Genomic DNA, 18,188 nt, shown 5'->3' on the forward strand with positions numbered 1-18,188 from the left:
GAGTGTGGTTCAATTGAGGAAAGCCAACAATAGCTTCAGGGAGGGAAAGTCAGAGCTCCAGAGGCCTCTGGAATCCTTTGAAGCCCTCGATTCTGGGGAGGATGAGCATGCAGCAGGGTGACTTGCATGGCAATCCAATTTTTCTGAAAGCATTTTCACAAAATGTTCTGCATCGTAGGTTAATGTATAAGACCCGAGTTGTAAGTGGAAAGTTGGCAAAGTCCTTTGGAAATTGGCTAAAGGGCAGGAAACAAAGGGTAGCAGTAAAAACCTAAAAGGATGTTAATTGAGGGGTGCCTAGGGGAATAGGGTTGCTACTAGCTTTTTATTATTGACATAAAAATTACGTGGAGAATGGTATTGAAAGGGACTTTCATGTTAGCTAATGAAACTGCATTAGTGAGCTGTGAGTGGAAATGTGAATAGAAGTAGGGAAGGGTTCCATTTACTGATGGAATTGAAGAGTAGCATTTTGTAGCCTGTTTGTATGTATGAATTCACCCTGTTCTTTTGGCCAGATTTTCATGGGTGTGTTAGGCAAGACAACTTTAGCTTGAAAACTCAACCTGTCAAAGTTGTTGAGTCAGCAGGAAGCATTTCAAAAAGGTTTTGGAACCCTCTTCACTGGAAAGATTCTGAAATCCAGTGAACATCTTTAGATTTGGAAACATCTCTGTTAGAAGGAGCTGGACATTAATTGGAATCTTCTGTTTAATTGCAAGCAAAAGATTGGGCTGTCTGACATCCTCATCTTTCATTACTTTATGTGTTCTTTTCATCGGAGCTCAAATTATCACAGAAATTTGTTGTAGATATGAAGCTATGAAGCTAGCAGTGTCTAGTATGCAAAGTTATTGCATACTGGAAGTGACAACACAATGACATTTGCTGTCCTTTCTACTCTAGGGAACAGTGTGTGTGGTGTTACAGAGCTTGCAGGGCCCTTGATTTCCTTGTTGACAAACCTGACCCAGAGGGCTTCTCTATGACCTTGTTCCTCACAGTGTGGTCCATGGACCTGCACCTTTGGTATCACCTGGGAAAACAAGAGACTCTCAAGCCCCTGCCCAGACCTGAAGTAGAGTCTGCATGTTAACAAGATCCCCCGTCATTGCTGTGTGCAATAACATTTGAGAAACCCTGCTCTCACACACTGGGCAACCGCAGAGATAAAGCAAAAGGGGTGAAAATTAGAGGATAAAATTCTGGCATTTAGGGACTTTCCAGTCTGCTAGAAGCTTAAGTTTCTATAACCTTGAGTGAGCATGCCTTTTGAGGAGATGATGTTAGAAGCCAGTGCAATATGCCCCTGAGTGCGCTTCCCCTGGGTGTGGTTGATATTCTGGGCTATTAGCTAATTGTTACCATCTAATATGCAGGCCACAGAGGCCTGGCACCTGGTAACTGCTTTTCATTTGAGCTCATTTACCAAGGTTCAGGGGTAGCCATTTTTGTTGTTTTCTGCAGCTGGGGATAGAATGCTAACCCAAAGGACCAGCACCCCACTGGGTATCACTGGCCCAGGCAAACCTTACAAAAACATAGGAGGCTTGGCTGTCAAAGACTTGCATTCAAACAGCTGGTAAGCTTCTTAGAATTCTTTTGTCTCTAGATATGAGGTGACAAAATGCTGACTATGTGATGGACACATGGGAAGTTAACAAGGCTCCACCACCCTCTATTTTGTCCCTCATCCCCTGAACTATAGCTTTTATTCAGTCTCACTTTTAGAAAATATGACAGAGAAGTGAGGGGGTAAAGGAGATTGATTATATTGACCTGCTTTTGTTTTTTTTTGTACTGGGATTGAAGTCATGGGCATTTTTCCACTAAGCTGCATCCCCAACCCTTTTTACTTTTTTATTTTGAGACAGGGTCTCACTAAGTTGCTGAGACTGGCCTAGAACTTTGGATCCTCCTGCCTCAGCCTCCAGAGTTGCTGGGATTACAGGCATGCACCAGGGCACCCAGCCTAAATTGACTATTTTAGTCGTCAGTTGATGAAGTGGTATAGGCAGGGGCTGATTCTACCAAATTAGGCAGGAATAGCAATAAAACCCCAAACTCCTCCCCACTCCTCCCTACACATCCCCAACCCTGCCCAAATAGAGTGGAACATGGAGTTGTCACCTAACTCAAATAAGGCTTGATTTTTATTCTTTTTAGTTTTGCCAGGGCTGCTCTATTCGTTTTGAAGAGCTTAGGTAAATGTTGACATATCCAAGTCATTCAAGGTGCTGGAGGTAAGGAAAGACTTAAAGTTTCTCTAGACAAAGGCACACTTTGAAGATTTGGACTGAGCGGATTCCTTTGTCACTTATCATAGATTGGAACTCATTAAATCTGAATGTAGTGTGAGCCCCATTCTTACATAGAGGAATCTGGTCCCTTGAACCTCAGAACAAGTAAGGCAAGGATTTTGCATGAGTGCCTTAGATGAAGTATGTCCCTTTAGTCCTAAAAGAATAGTTTTTTTTTGTTTTTGTTTTCCTAGGAATTGAACCCAGGGCCTTGTGCATGTGAGGCAAGCACTCTACCAACTGAGCTATATCCCCAGCCCCAGGGTGGGCCCTTAATAAATGTTTGCTAAGTGAATATGCAAAGGAAGAGCAGGAAGCAAGGTCCTTACTGATCTTCTGGCTCACACCATGCCTACTTGGTCATCATTCTAACTCCACCTCAGGCATTACATTTTCATCTAATTATTCTAATCTAATTATTAAGCCCACCTCTTAGGCTCTTTCACAGTTGTGTATTGGGCCTATATGTTTGTATGGCAAATCTTCAAAGGAATATACCCTCGGCCACAAAGCTTGCTGTATAATCAAGTAATTTACAATGCATACCTGGAAACCACTAAGCTAGGTAGGAAAAGGGAAGAGGAATAAGAAGTCAGTTTGTTACAGACCATAAAAGGCATGCTCCTGTTCTTTTCAGGTAAGAGTCTACGATCTCTCTAAATATGAGCATGGAGCAGATGATGTGCTGATCTTGGCCACTGATGGATTGTGGGATGTTTTATCAAATGAAGAAGTGGCAGAAGCAATCACTCAGTTTCTTCCTAACTGTGATCCAGATGACCCTCACAGGTTTGTGCCTTTCTATGACTATGGGGTTGTTCCCTACACAGTCTTGCATGACATGACTGAAACAAACAGCAACATGCAGTTTCATCATGCATGATTTATAATAGAGGCTGACATGGATGATTCAGAACTGAACACACCTATAGAGGTACTTTCTTGGCCAAGTGAAAGTCCTCCTTAAGTTGACCCAAGATACAAGTGGCAAAGAATTTAATTTGTTGAGAAATTTTAATAGCATATCTTTTTCACATTCTTACTTTATATCTTCCAGTATTAGATCCTGCTGATGTGGGTGGTAACAGATCCTTTCCAGTATGGATTTTCATCCACTGGATAATTGTTTGGTTTTTGTTGTTGTTGTTGTTTGCTTGTTTGTTTTGTTTTTGAGAAACATTGAGAAGGGAGAAAAAGATTAAAGTAGATTTTTCTTTGAAGTATAGTGACAATGTTAATACCTTAACCCTAGAAGGCTCTCACAAATAAATAGAACTCACCCCTGGAGAAAGGCAGCTTTAACTGGAACACAAAGAAACAAGTCAACATGATGAAAAGCCAACAATAACAACAGAAACAGTAGAATTGGACCTGTAAATATTTCCTTACTGGGTTTATCAAAAATATAAATTTTTTAACATGACTCAGAAATCTTTTAAAAGGCATAAAAAATATGAACAAGGATAAGAGACTACAAAACAACAAAGCACATTTTTTAAATAAAGAAATTAAACTTCTAGAGATGAAAATATAAAAATAGGAATCAATAATTCAGTGAATTAAACAGATTAGAGATTAGAGACAGTTAAAGAGAATGTTGGTGAACTAGAAAATGCATCTGAATAATAGCCCAAAATATGGCTCAGTGGGACAAAGAGAAGAGAAAATGTGAAATGAGACTAAGAGATTAGGAGGATGATGTAAGATGCTCTAAATAAATTCCAAATGGAAATACTATGGAAAGTCTGAAGGAAAAGTTCCCAGTGCTAACCCTAAGATTCAAAAATCCCAATAAATCTCAGCCAGAAGAAAAAAAAAAAGAAGAAAATTGTAAATAGATACTTCTTAGTGAAACTAAAAAACTTGACTTCACCTAAGATATTCAAAGCAGCTGGAAAGACAAACAGATACACAGAGCTATCATTTAGACTGACGGACAACTTTTCAAAAGCAACAATAGGAGCTAAAAGACAATAGAATTGTATCTTCAATTGGCTAAAAAAAAAAAAAAAAACTGTCATCCTGAAAGTTTTTCATATGTAATAAAACTATCAATAAAGAGGATGAAGTAAGAAATTTTTCAGGTCACACAAAAACTGAGAAATTTTACTGCCAACCAGTCTCCTCTGAAGAAAATTCTAAAGGACATACTCACATGAAAAAAGGAAATCATCCAAGGTGGGAGACCTGAGAAGAGAGATTATTAAGCTAAAAAGTTCGTAAATGTACAGATGTATTTAAATATATATTTACTGTATAAAATAATAAGAATGTCTGATGTGTGGAGTTAAAAATCAGACACATTTAGTGAACAAAATAGTAAATAAATTAACAAAGAGGAATAGTAATCAACTTTGGGATGCTATGGTTCTTCTATTTGTGAAGAGGTGAAAGATACTTAACTTTACACTTTGAGAAAACAAGTTTAAATAGCTAAGGAAACAACTAAAATACTAGAACGTCCAACTCCTAAACTAGTAGAAGAAGAGAAACCCACATGGAATAAAAGCCAAGCTTCTGAACAACTGATTAATCAAGAGAGGAAGTCATACTGAAAATTGGAAATTACTTGCACCTGAATAATAATACTACATAACAACAATTTAAAGATTGAATTTTGAACCTTCTTTTTTTTCTTTTTTTTTAAATATTTATTCATTTATTTTAGTTGTAGTTGCACACAGTACCTTTTATTTATATGTGGTTCTGAGGATCTAACCCAAGGCCTCACCCATGCTAGGCCAGCACTCTACCACTGAGCCACAACCCCAGCCCCAAGCCTTCTTTTTTTCTAATTTAATGAGCTAAGCACAGATGGAAGACTACTCATCGCTGACCTGCCTTTAAGTGACTCCCTTCTTTCCACATCCTGAGGGAACTTTATCCAAGCTCCCCTGGTGTCATGGGGTCCCTGACCACAGGAAGAGGCCCTTAATCACAGAGAAAGTTGTTTCTTGGAGTAAGACTTTGAGGGCTGACTTATGTTATTTGGTGAGTTCTTCCTATATTTTTCACATAAACATGTACAAAGGAATTCTTATAACTTCTGTGGACAGAGCCAAAGTATGGAGCTGTCTACCTGCAGACTATGTGTACTTTTCCTTTGTGCGGGCCATGAGTCAACATCTGTGTTAATTTAAAATGTTAAGTCTGTGGTCCTTAATTCAATAATAGCACCTAATGTAAGAAGTATAAATATCAGGAAAATAATGGAAGGAAAAAATTAAGACCAGTGAGAGAATAAATGTATAATAAAAATAAATTATAAAGCCAAAATTTCATCCTTTGAAACAACATATTAGGCTAATACAAGTCAAAACCACAGTGAGATGCCACTTCACACTCACATAAGTGAAGTAAGGTAATCACAAAAGAACCAGTATTGTATGATTCCACTTACATGAATTTGACCTACAGTAATCAACTCTGTAGGGATGGAAAATAGAGATGATGCTTGCCAGTGGTTGTAGGGAGGGAAGAATGGGGAGTTGGAGCCTGATGGGTAATGAGTTTCAGCTAGGAAAGAAGAAAGAACACTTGGAGACAGAGGGTGGTAATAGTTACACAATGATGAGTGAACTTAATGCCACCGAAATGTGCACTTTAAATATAAACTTTAAAATGGTCAATATGCTAAATTTTATTTTATGTATGTTTTATCACAATGCCAAGAAAGCAATTAAAAAGCAATAAAAATTAATAAAGTGGATAAATTTTCTGAAAGATTAATCAAAAAGGGGGGGGACAAATAAACAGTATTAGGAATACAAAAGAGTAATAACTCAGATGCAGCAGCAATTAAAATAGAAGATGTAATTATGAACATATACATATTCTTTAATAAGAACATTATAAAGATAACTTTATTCTAAATTAAACTATAGAATCAGTGCAATTATAACCAAAATATCCATGGAGTTGTTTTTTTTTTTTTGTTTTTGTGATGCTGGGGATTGAACCCAGGGCCTTGTGCATTCAAGGCAAGCACTCTACCAACTGACCTATATCCCCAGCCTTCAGTGGTGTTTTCATTGAACTTAACAAGCTGATTCTAAGTACTGTGTTGAAGGACAAGATGCCATGAATGTTTGTAACATTTCTTTAGGGCTCTATAGTTCTTTCCCTACTAGATACTAAGATAAAGCCAAAGTAATTAAGGCAGTGGAAATAATAAAAATTGGCTCTTATCTCATAAAATAAACCAAAATCAAATCCAGGTAAAGTAAGACTTGAATGTGAAAGGCCAAAATAAATACAATTTTTAGAAAACAGCATAGGAGATAATCTTAGGTCCTTGCGATAGGGAAGGGTTTCTTAAACAAAATGTAGAAAGCACAGTTGTTTTAAGAAGATTGATAAGTTTATGTCAAAATTACAAAATTTAATTCTCCAGAAGATAAAGACAGTAAAATGACAATTCATGAACTGGGAGAAGGTATTTGAAACTTATATAACTAACTGAAGAGGGACTGTTATCCATTTTATATAAAGGGCTCTCATCGAGCAATAAAGAGAACACACACACAAAAAAAAAAAAAAAAAAAANTTATAGATTTATAAGAAATCAGAAAAAAAAAAAAAAAAAAAAAAAAAATCAGAAAAATGATCAGGAACCAGCCAGACATTGCACAAAAAAGGAACAGTGACCAATGAATATACAGCAAAATACTCGACCTTAATAATCAGAGAAGTATAAAAACACATTGAGAAGTGTTTTCTCACCAGATTGACAACACTTTGAAGTCTGATTGATCATCTAATTGTAAGAGTTAGCAAAGAGGTGGAACAACTGTCAATGGGAGTTCCAAGGACACAGCACTTTCTATTTTGAGAAATAGCTCTAATGAAGTCATTTACCTTGGCATACCTGGTAAAGTGGAGCGTGCACCCCTGGGTCTGTTTTTGCAGTGGTGGATCTAAAGGTAGAGTCCTCAGGTGTGGCACCAGCAACACCTGAGAACTAATTAGAAAGGCAAACATTCAAGCCCTGCTCCACAACAGTCAAATCAAAATTCCACTGGTAGGACCAACAATTTTTGTGTTAGCCAACCATCCAGGTGAACCTGATGCTGCTAAAATTTGAGAACCCACTTCCCTGGAGCAACTGTGACATCATCAGTCATGCAAAAAGATGCCCAGAGAATCATTTTTAATTACCAAAACCAGGAGTAATTTGCATGTCCAGTCATAGGATGGGTAAAATAAAAACAGAATACTGTACATCCCCAAATAGGAATAAACCAAAGCTCTGTACTCCTTAACTAGGAAGAATCTCAAACATGTGATGTTGAGTTGAGTAAACAAAACAGAGATGATGGGAATATAATTCCATTTACATGAAGCAAAAACTACTGATATATCATTTAGAGATATAGATATTAAAACCATAACAAAAAAACAAGAGAATTAACCCAAATTGTAGCCATACCATCCTGAGTACATGCATTTTCATCCAATCTCAGAAACTGAGCAAGGTCAGGCCTGCTTAGTACTTGGATGGGGGAATTAACCCAGAACTTAGGATACTAATTAACTTGGGAGGAAAGGTAAGGACTTAGGGGATATGTGCTTGAATAGGGGCCACTCACTGGACCACCAAGATATTTGCCGGCAACATTCTGTTCCTTTAGCCTAGATAGCATGTACATAATTCCTGTTACTTTTCAACTGCAAATGTTATATAGTAAAATATGAAAGGCAGTGTAGTCTAGTGGTTAGGAGCATGGAATCTGCCATTGGACTTCTCAAGTTCAGGTTTTGGCTCTTTCTTCTAGACTTGATGACCTTGAGAAAATTTCTTAACTCCTCTGTGCCTCTGGTTCCTCTAGTGTGAAATGGAGCTCCAACTGTGCCAGCCTTGTAGATAGATATAAAAGTGAAGTGCCTGATCTACAGTAGCACTAAAAGAAGTGTTTTTTGTTTGTTTGTTTGTTTTTGTTTTTGTTTTGGGTAGCAGGGATTGAACGCAGGGGCACTCAACCACTGAGCCACATCCCCAGCTCTATTTTATATTTTATTTAGAGAGAAGGTCTCACTGAGTTGCTTAGTGTCTTGCTTTTGATGAGGCTTTGAACTCGTGATCCTCCTGCCTCAGCCTCCCGAGCCACTGGGATTATAGACAAGTGCCACCAAGCCCACATAGAAGTGTTTTGTTTTTTCATTTTTTTTTTTATCATACGTTTCATGTTTCACACACAAAAAAATTTTTTCAGGAAAAATGTGAAACTAAACAATCTGTCTCCTCCCAGAATTATTTGGTATAATTTTGCTCAGGTGTAGAAGAATTACTGTTACTTTTAATTAAAGATTCTTTTGTTTGAATTTGAATGTATTTTTCTCCCTCCAACTTTTTATTCTGTGTTATGTGTCCTACTTGCTAGCAACATTCTCATGTCGATTTTCTCTACTATGATTATTTTTATAAAGCTTTGCAAGGCCAGCTGCCGGTTATGAGTTAAAAGATGCTTGACACTTTTTAAAATTTCTCTAAGCTGGCCTGGTCTTGCCTGCCAGCCCGTCTCTCTCCATGGCAACCAATCTGCCTGCCAAGGAATGGTTACCTATGGGCAGCATGCGTGCCAGGTCAGAGCAGGCTCCTGGGGTCAGAGAGAACTGCTGCCTACAGACGCAGAGTTTGCCGGCCTTTTCTCTGAACAAACAGGACAGAAATAAAAAATATTCTTCAGTTTGCCTTTCAGGGAAGACAGCAAACCCTAACCTGACAAAGAATCCTCTATCAATAAGATGAATGAGTGAAAGGAAAAGTTGAAGGCCAGGTCATTGGTAAGAGAGAGACCCTCAGGCTAAAGATCAGGAAAAGTATGGATAATTTTTGAGCTCTTGAGACAGGACATAGGGGTTGAGGTTTTCTTCTTTGACAAATAACTCCCATTTGGATTCATTCGTTTGAGAAATAATGCTAAGGACCTGTTCTATGATCCAAGGCCTGCTAGACACTGGGAAAGAATCTGTGAAATAAATAGACTTCATCTCTGCCCTCTTGGAGTTTGAAGTCTAGAGGGGGTTACAGAAGCTCAGAAAGTCACTTTATGATGATTCAAGAGAGGAGCTTATTATAGCCCAAGGGATGTCTAAACTTAAACCTGAAGAATTAAAGAAGCATGAGCAGGCAGTGTAGGGGTTGGGTGGAGTTGGGGAGGGCAAGCATGGCACATTCAAGGAAGCCAGCGGTCATTATGGCTCACTGGGCTGACATGAGGTGGAGTGTCAGCAGACAGGCTGTGGGGTCAGTCCCGGCCATATCATGCCAAGCTTTATGCATTCACAAGATTAATGAATGAAAAATTTTTTTAAGAAAGAAAGTCTGTGGAAACGATATGAAATTTGTATAATTTGTTCATTATGGCCCATAATCAGGAAATGTTCTGTACAATCTGATGGTGAAAATCAGCATGAGGACCATCCCCCACCCCTGTGTGCTCCTTAGTAACTTTAGATGTATTGGGACATCAAAGCAACTTAATTTGTTTCAAACTCAGGAATCGTGTCAAATGGTGTTCTCTTTCATGCGTGTGGCATCTTTGCACATATCTGAGTGTAATTTGGCTGGAGGACATCACATTCATGCCCCAGGCTGAGCATGTCTCCTTGGGAGTTCCAAGGACACGGCACTCAATCCCAAAAGCTGGGTGCCCTCCCAGCTGGGAGCTGTTCTAATCTTGTCTCACAAAATGGAAATATGAGTGGAATTCACCCTAATGGGTTTTAGCCCAAGTCAGTTTCTGAGATGAGAAAAGGTCAACTGTAATTGCAAAGCCTCTACCAGCCCTTCTTTGGCTGGGAGTTCATTTTGCTGTAAATACAGCCCAGGACCCCAGGTTTGCCCTTGGAATCATGGGGCAGTGGAGTGGCTGGGTCCAAGCTTGGGGGGCTGACCAAAGGATGCCAGCCTATTGTTTGATACAAGATGAGAAAGGAAAGATACAGTCCCCAGGGCTGGAGGGAAGGGAACAAAGCAAGGAAGAACAGCAAAATGTTTCTGCATTTGAGGTTTTGAACAAAATGTTTTTGCATTTGAGGTTTTGCGTGGGCCTGTTGTACTTTGAGTTTTACCAGGTTTTCCCAGTTTTGTCTAGAAAGGAAACAGAAAGAGGCAAGGCACATGTCTACCGCTGACAGACAGGAATCTGGAGTTTCTTGATTGTTGGGCATTTGTTTATATTGTGTGCAGGGTTTTTCTTTTTGTATTTCCCTAATGACACCCTTCCCAATAAGGTATTTAAAATAGCACCACCACCACCACCACCCTCACCCGAAGGCTTGTGAGAGAAAAGACTGATGGCATAAAGAGGTGTTTGCCCAGCTCTCGCCTCACACCTTCCTCTCAGGCAGGGATGGGGACAAATGGCTCTGTGATCCTCTTGACCCTAGTGCATCTTGTTAAGCCCTTTTGCTCCTTTTGAACTGTCTTGACAAAGAAACTAAAAAATTTAAAGGCAGCTTTGTAGATGAGCCAGAATATGAATGCAGTGGGTTTTTGTCTTTCTTTTCTTTTTATTGGAGTTTGCCCTGAAGTGTAGCAGAGCTGGCAGCTCTTTTGACTCCTCTGTGGGGTCATGAAATAAACTGTTCACAGGAAACACATCACAGTGCATTCGAGAGTAGGGTTGTTGGAGGTCATGGGGGTTGGCTATGCAGGACTCTGGTTTCCCATAATTCCAGTAAGATTCTCTTTTGAGACCTAAAGATTCTACAAGATTTGGAGAAGGTACTCAGAGAAAGACCTGGAAGGGGTTTCCTAAGGCAAAACAATCTACAATTGACTATCCCCTCTGTCGGGACTAAACAGAGGTTTAGTCCCAGAGATTTAGTTGGTGGGGTCTCCTGAGGGAAATCGTCAGAATGGAGGCAAGTATGTAAACACTCAAAAAAGATGCTTAATATTTTGTCAGAAAGGAATAAATTGTTAATATTACCAAAGGGAGAGGGTGTGGACAAAGTCAAGAGAAATTGAAGCCTGAGAACAGTTAACCAAACATGAAATCATGGTATAGATTCATGTTCCAAATGCCCAAGCAAAACTTTGCCCATCCTTTATTTCCTTAAACCTGTTTGCAGCAAACTTAGTTTTTATGTCTTGGACCTAGCAACCTTTTATTCTCCTGATATATACTCAGGGTGTGTGCATGTGTGCGCACACACATGTACGTTGGGGATTGAACCCAGGACCTTGCACATGCTGAGCACACACGCTACCACTGAGCTGCACTCCCCCACCCCCGCCCTACCAGGATCTTTTAATGAAGTATTCAGTCTGCAAGTACCAGTGCACCATAATCCCATTCCCTCCAATGAAAGAAGTCTTCTCAGGGGCCAGATCTTGCTTCCACTATCCTCCTTCACTGCCACGCTCTGGTTAGTTGTGAGACTTGAGAAGGAAGGGGTTAATCCATGGAAGGTTAATGGTAAAACACCCACCAACGCTGATAACAGGCATTAAATGCTAGTTTAATATAGGTATTAAATGCTAGTTTTTCTTACTCTGATAAAATAAAATTTATTTTGGCAAAGACACAAAGGTCCTTTTTTTTTTTTTAATCTTTCCATGAGTTAGCTGAACTAATTTCTTAGCAGCACCATATGGTATTCAATAACCATGCCTCAAATGCAAAAAGGAAGCGTTCCTCCCCCCCCACCCTGCCCCCTACTATGTCATTTACAGGTTTTCAGAACAAATTCGTTGAGTGTTTGATCTGGTGTTTGAAGACTAGATAAAATCTGCATTTTTGTTTCTTGTGCACTGTTTAGCATATTCAGATCCGTGGGAATTTGGAAGTCAGCCGGAGATCCTGGCTGCAGCAGCCTCTGCACAGCACAGACAGGCCCAGTTTTCTATCCCCAGTGCTGTTTGTGTGGCTGGTGGAGCAGAGCTATGTGGCCACTTAGCAGTGTGGCCACATCAGGGCATTTCAAAGAGCTTGCCAGGAGGAACTGAGGAGGCGATGGTGTGTTATGTTCCTTTGTGTTGAAATATTACTGTTTGGAATTTGAACTAAAATACACTCACCATCTAAAAAAGCCAGAGAGACAGTGCCAAGATGCAGAGAGGTGGGCAAAGCCTGTCCCCCTTCCCTCAGGGGTGGGGAGCTGTCTCCAGCCTATCCTTGTTCCAGTGTTTCAGGGTAGAGTCCCTGTACCCTAGGCTGGGGACAGAAGCTGGTGTGAGCAGCTTCACCGCCTTCAACTGCTTCAGAGCTTGGTTGCCAGGGTATGGCCCTGGCTCCCATTGGTGAACCTAGATGTGTCCCTCCTACCAGTCTATTTGCCACTTTCCAAGCACAACAAAGGCCACTTCCAAGCCAGCCCCCACTCTCCACCACCCAGTCACCATAGATCAGGGCCAACGTTCCAAAGCTGTGGGGGGAGCCTTCCACCTCTTAAATCTCAGGCCTGCTCAGAATGCAAAGAGGATTCCTCCTCCTGTTCCCATCACATGGTATTACTGAGGGGTATCAGCAGATGGAGGCTGCCTTTTATATGCAAATATTTGGAACCCATTAATTCCCCAGTTCCTCCCTCTTATAAGACCCTGTCCATACCATCCAAATGGCAAATAAAAGTTCCCACCCAGCTAGCACTATGAAAGACTGTAAGCATGGTTAGAGCCTAAAGCCTGAAATTGACTTATTTTTGACACTTCAGTGGTGATTCAGATGGGTAAGAACCAGACTCTCTGAGAGGTAGATGACTTAAGGCAAAAATCTCATGAGGAGGAGAAAGGCATTTTATGTCTAATGAGGAAAATGATAGCTAACATTTATTGACCTCTGACCATGTGCCAGCACCGTGGTGGTGCTGAATGCTTTATGGAAAAATCTCATTTGGTCCTCACAGGAACCTTCTCGGTCTGCACAATTATTATTCCAGACTTACAATTAAGAAAAGAGGGCCTCTAATAGGCTAACGAGTCTTTCCAGAGCCACTCGTGCGGGTGGTGAGAAAGCCAGGGTTGGAATCTAGGCAATCCACACCCACACCCTGAGCCCTTTTTTATGTGCCACTAAAGAGGTGAAAGAATCAAGAACTGTCACAGAAATGGCAAGGACAAGAGAGAGAATCGAGGATTTATGGGCCTCCTCCTGCCCGGACTTTCAAGTAGGTGATTGTGAAAAGAGCTTTTGGCCTTCCCGTGGTTCTTCAGTCCCTCTTCCCTTTTTGTTTTCCTTTTCAGCCCCTGCTGTCCTTTTTCAGCTCCCTTCCCCTTCAGAGCACAGCCCTGTGAAGTTTGCCAAGTCAGATCCTTCCCCAGCAGCCATTTCTCTCAGCAGAGCTTTGCTGATCAATATTGAAAGCTTCAGCCAGAGAAGAAAAATGTACTCAACATTCAAAACTTGTCTCCTGGGGAGAATCTTCCTCAGGAGAGAGTGGGCACTTCAAACCACTCCAACAGTTCCTTAATACAGCCTGACCAGGCAGTCCTGAATAAGGCATTCCCTAACGCCCTAAGGCTGTTCCACATCCAGCTTCCAGAAACACCAGGCTCCTCCTCACCCTGCCTTATGGTTCCAGTTGGTATATAACAGGATCCAGTTCCTGTTCCCTGCCTTCAGCTGCACCCTGTTCTTTACTGCTCCCCTGCATGTTTTATGCATGTGTTTTATGTTTTAACTCAAATTTTCTCCCTACATCTCTCTGTCTATGGCACATATATGCCCTTGTATTCAGCCTCAGTACCAAAATCAATAGAGTCCTGTTTTACTGACACAGTAAGCAGGGTTTTGTTTTGTTTTGTTTTTTGTTTTTATCATTACCAACCTAGGCAGCGTTTGTAAGGTAGAAATTTGAGGTAGAAATGGAAGGAAGAAGATGCAGTTCTTTCCCTTCAGTTTCTTTTCCTTTTTTTTTTTTTTTTTTTTTTTTTTTGATACTGGGGATTGAATGCAGGGGCAAGTCACATCCCCAGCCCTATTTTGTATTTTATCTAGAGACAGAGTCTCACTGAGTTGCTTAGTGCCTCATTTTTGCTGAGGCTGGCTTTGAACTTGGGATCCTCTCACCTCAGCCTCCCACGCCACCAGGATCACAGGCGTGCGCCAGTGTGACCAGCTTCCAGTTTCTTTTTGCACCAGTCTTGATGATAAGCAGCCTTCAAATGATTTCATGCCTGGGGCAGTGTGACTCATGAATGTAGATGCTAATGAACTCTAAGATGTCCACTAGCCTCCAGTATGGAGACTGGAGCAAATAGCCTCCTAAGAACTGGGTTCCTGGGGTTGTTCTGAGCTACCAGTTTATAAGGAAAGCTTCCTACAGATGACTTCATCTGACCCAGTTGCTTTCATTCCAATGCTGGCTCTCCTATAGCATGAACAACATGTCAGCAAGCTGGTTCTAGAGCTCTATTGCACTGTTCACCTATCAAATGCAGTGTCTAATCATTCCCCTTCAATTGTCCAGTAAGACAACTGTTGGACAGGGAGGAATATCACATACACTAATGAAGCCTGGCAAAGAAAAGTCATGTGAAGGAATCTCAACTACTGGGAATGGTGCATGACCAAGAGATCCTAGGGATTCTCCATAGGCTCTCCCTCAGGTTGGATCAGTCCTTCCTTTAAGTAAGGACTTAAAGGGTACCCGGATGAGAGCAGATACATGACAAAATTCAAGTTTTATAAGGAGGAAATGGCTGTGCAGCCCTACCACATAAGAAAAAAATGTGAAGTTAATCCTTATACTACTAATGTGACAAGTGGATCCTAAGCCAAAATCATCATTAACATAAACATGCTCTAGCAATAGAAAGTAGAAAGCCCATAGTATGTTAATCACCTTTTCATCACTGTGACAAAATCCCTGAGAAAAACAACTTACAGAAGGAAAGATTTGTTTTGGCTCATGGATTCAGAGGTTACAGATCATGGTCAGTTGACTCCATTGCTTTGTACCTGAAGTGAGGTAGAGTATGATGGGAAAGAGGCTACTCAGCTCATGACGGCCAGGAAGCAGAAAAAGCAAGAGGAAAGGGCTAGGGACAAGGTATACACTTCCAGGTCACTTCCTCAGTGACCCACCTCTTACAAAAATGCCCCATCTTCTAAAGTTTCCACCACCTCCTAATAGTACCAGTGGCTACGGGACTAAATCCTCAACTCTTGAACCTTGAGGGACATTCCAGTTCCAAACTGTAACACCAGGTAAAGGCAGATTTTTAAATTTCTGTGGATAACCTGGAGCACATAATAAAATGCTCTCTGAAAAGCAGCTTATATCTCACTTTCAAACCCACCCTGAGAAAGAATAACTGGATCCAGTTAAAGACTCCCCAAGGAAAACCTGCATGTAACAGAAACAGATTGAGAAAAGAGTTAAATGTGTGAAAATAGAATTGTAAGGTTGCCCCGGAAAAGAACCAAATGGAAATTCACAATAGTGAGACACTGTCACTGAAATAAAGTAGCTCGCTAAATGGAATGAACAATAAATACTGAAGAAGCTCTTAGATGACAGAGAAGTTGAAATCTGGGAGATAAGATGGGAAAGCCTAGTTAGAGTTTATGGAGAATATATAAAAAGTTAGAGCAGAAGCAGTATTCAAAAAGTTCATGGCTAAGAATTTTTTAGAATTAAATATTTTCTGTTTGAAGAAATAAAATGGATTCTAACCGTGAGAAAATAAAAAGGAATCCCCATTGTTAAATCTTAGTGGAACTTCATACCATAAACAGCAAAACAGCTGGGTGTAGTGGCACATGCCTGTAATACCAGAAACAGGAGAAGCTGAGGCAGGAGGATCCCAAATTTGGAATCAGCCCGGGCAACCTATCAAGATTGATTGACTGGGGCTGGGGATGTGGCTCAAGTGGTAGCGCGCTCGCCTGGCATGCGTGCGGCCCGGGTTCGATCCTCAGCACCACATACAAACAAAGATGTTGTGTCCACCGAAAAATAAATAAATAAATAAATATTTAAAAAAAAAAAAAAAAAAGATTGATTGACTGATTGATTGATTGTACTAGGGATTTAACCCAGGGGCACTAAGTTGCATAGGGCCTAAATTGCTGCAGCTGGCCTTGAATTTGCCACCCTCTTGACTCAGCCTCCCAAGTTGCTAGAATTAAACAATTATGAACCACCATGTCTGGTGAGATACTGTCTTAGCATAAAAAAGAAAAGGGGCTGGGGATGTGACTCAGTGATAGAGCCCCTCTGGGTTCAGTCCCCAATACCAGGGGAAAAAAAATATGAAATGCTACCAGTTAGAACAGGAATGATAAAATAATAAAGGAATAAATGATAAAATAATAAAGGACAAAAATAATAAAAGACAGATTTCTTCTCAATAAGACTAGAAACTAGAAGTAGAAAAGCATCTTCAAAACTGCTAAGGGAAAATAATAGCTAATCTAGAATTCTATACCAAAAAGATTTTTATTCAAGATAAAAGGCAAAAAATAACCATTTTTGTTGTTCAAAGGCTAGATGAAACCTAGCCTTAATAATGTCACATACCATTATTAAGAGGATTACTAAAAAATGTACTTCTATAGAAGGAAATTTAATCCAGAAGGAAGAAATACACAGGAAAAAAAAAAGTGTGTGGGCACAGTGGCACACACCTATAATCTGAGCTATTCAGGAGACTGGGCAAGAAGATCTCATGTCCAAGGCCAGCTTCAGCAACTTAGCAAGACTTTGTCTCAAAAAAAATAAATAAATAAACTGGAGATGTAGTTAGTGTTCAGTGTTAGAGCACCCCTGGGTTCTGTTAGAGTCTGTAAACAAGTCAAGATGGCGCCTGGCACTTTGCAGAGGGAGTGATTTGTGACCACTGTGTAACGCCAGCGAGCCATTAAGTGTGGAGATTCCTTATTGGTTGACTGCTGTATCTAGTTTATGTTAATTAGATAAGCTGTGTGGAATGTATATATACCCCTCCTGTCCTATAATAAACGGCTCCCACTCCTGCTGTATCAATCTACACAAGTTGCTCGTCACCCCCCGGTTATTTTGCTGCAGCCGGACTGCCGCAGGTTCAATCGCTAACAGCACCCAAAATAATCCTTCCAAACCTGTTAGAGGAGGAGGGTATTTTAAAAAGTTATCAACCTAACAAGAACAAAGGGAAGCTGGTGTGTGGCTCATGTGTAGAGTACTTGCCTAGCGTGAGTAAGGCCCTGAGTTGATCACCAACACTGCAAAAAAGAAACACAAATATTGAAAGCACAAAATAAGAGTGTGTGTGTGTGTGTGTGTGTGTGAAGGGGGAGAGTAAGTTCAGCTATACCTGTTTTTACAATAAACAAATTACTCTCACTCTCTAATATTTCATTTTATTTTCATTAGCCATGTGCCACCAATGAAATATAATTAAAATAATGCAAAGTTTAAAAAGATACCGTTAACTTGGGATGAGGGATGGGAAATCACCTTGGAAGTGGAAATAACTGAACATTTATGGAGTACTTCCTAAGTCTTAATTGAAGCCCACAAAGGAAACAAAGTAGCATCTAAAAGAACTTGTGCCACATGCCAGGGAAATACAGACTCATGAGGAGAACTTGGACTGTGTCATGTCATGAACATCCAAAAAAGAAAGGAAGATTCAAGAACAGATCTCCGGGATAAATAAAATGGTCAGTGGAAGGCTGGGCGCGGTGGTGCACATCTGTAATCCCAGCTTTGGGAGGCTGAGACAGGAGGCCATGAGTTCAAACCAGCCTCAGCAACTTAGCAACTCAGTGAGACCCTGTCTCTAAATAAAATACAAAATGGGGCTGGGGATGTGGCTCAGTGGCTGAGTGCCCCTGAGTGCAATCCCTGGTTAAACCCCGCCACCATCAAAAAAAAAAAAAAGAAGAAGAAGAAAAGAAAATGGTCAGTGGTATTTGTGCTGGAAATAATATTGAGAAGCTGCCTCTGGAGCAA

The 18,188-nt window shown here is 40.5% G+C and overlaps 1 protein-coding gene across 1 annotated transcript in view; it reads left to right on the forward strand.

The window, feature by feature from the left end:
* Ppm1h (protein phosphatase, Mg2+/Mn2+ dependent 1H) overlaps positions 1–18,188 on the forward strand; it is a 222,834-nt gene that overhangs the window by 196,612 nt on the left and 8,034 nt on the right. The window contains exon 9 of the mRNA XM_048808381.1: positions 2,938–3,089. Coding sequence (XP_048664338.1) covers positions 2,938–3,089 — 152 coding nt within the window. The remainder of the gene's footprint in view (positions 1–2,937; positions 3,090–18,188) is intronic.

This window comes from Marmota marmota, unplaced genomic scaffold (assembly GCF_001458135.2).
Source record: "Marmota marmota marmota unplaced genomic scaffold, marMar, whole genome shotgun sequence".
Lineage (NCBI taxonomy): Eukaryota > Metazoa > Chordata > Mammalia > Rodentia > Sciuridae > Marmota > Marmota marmota.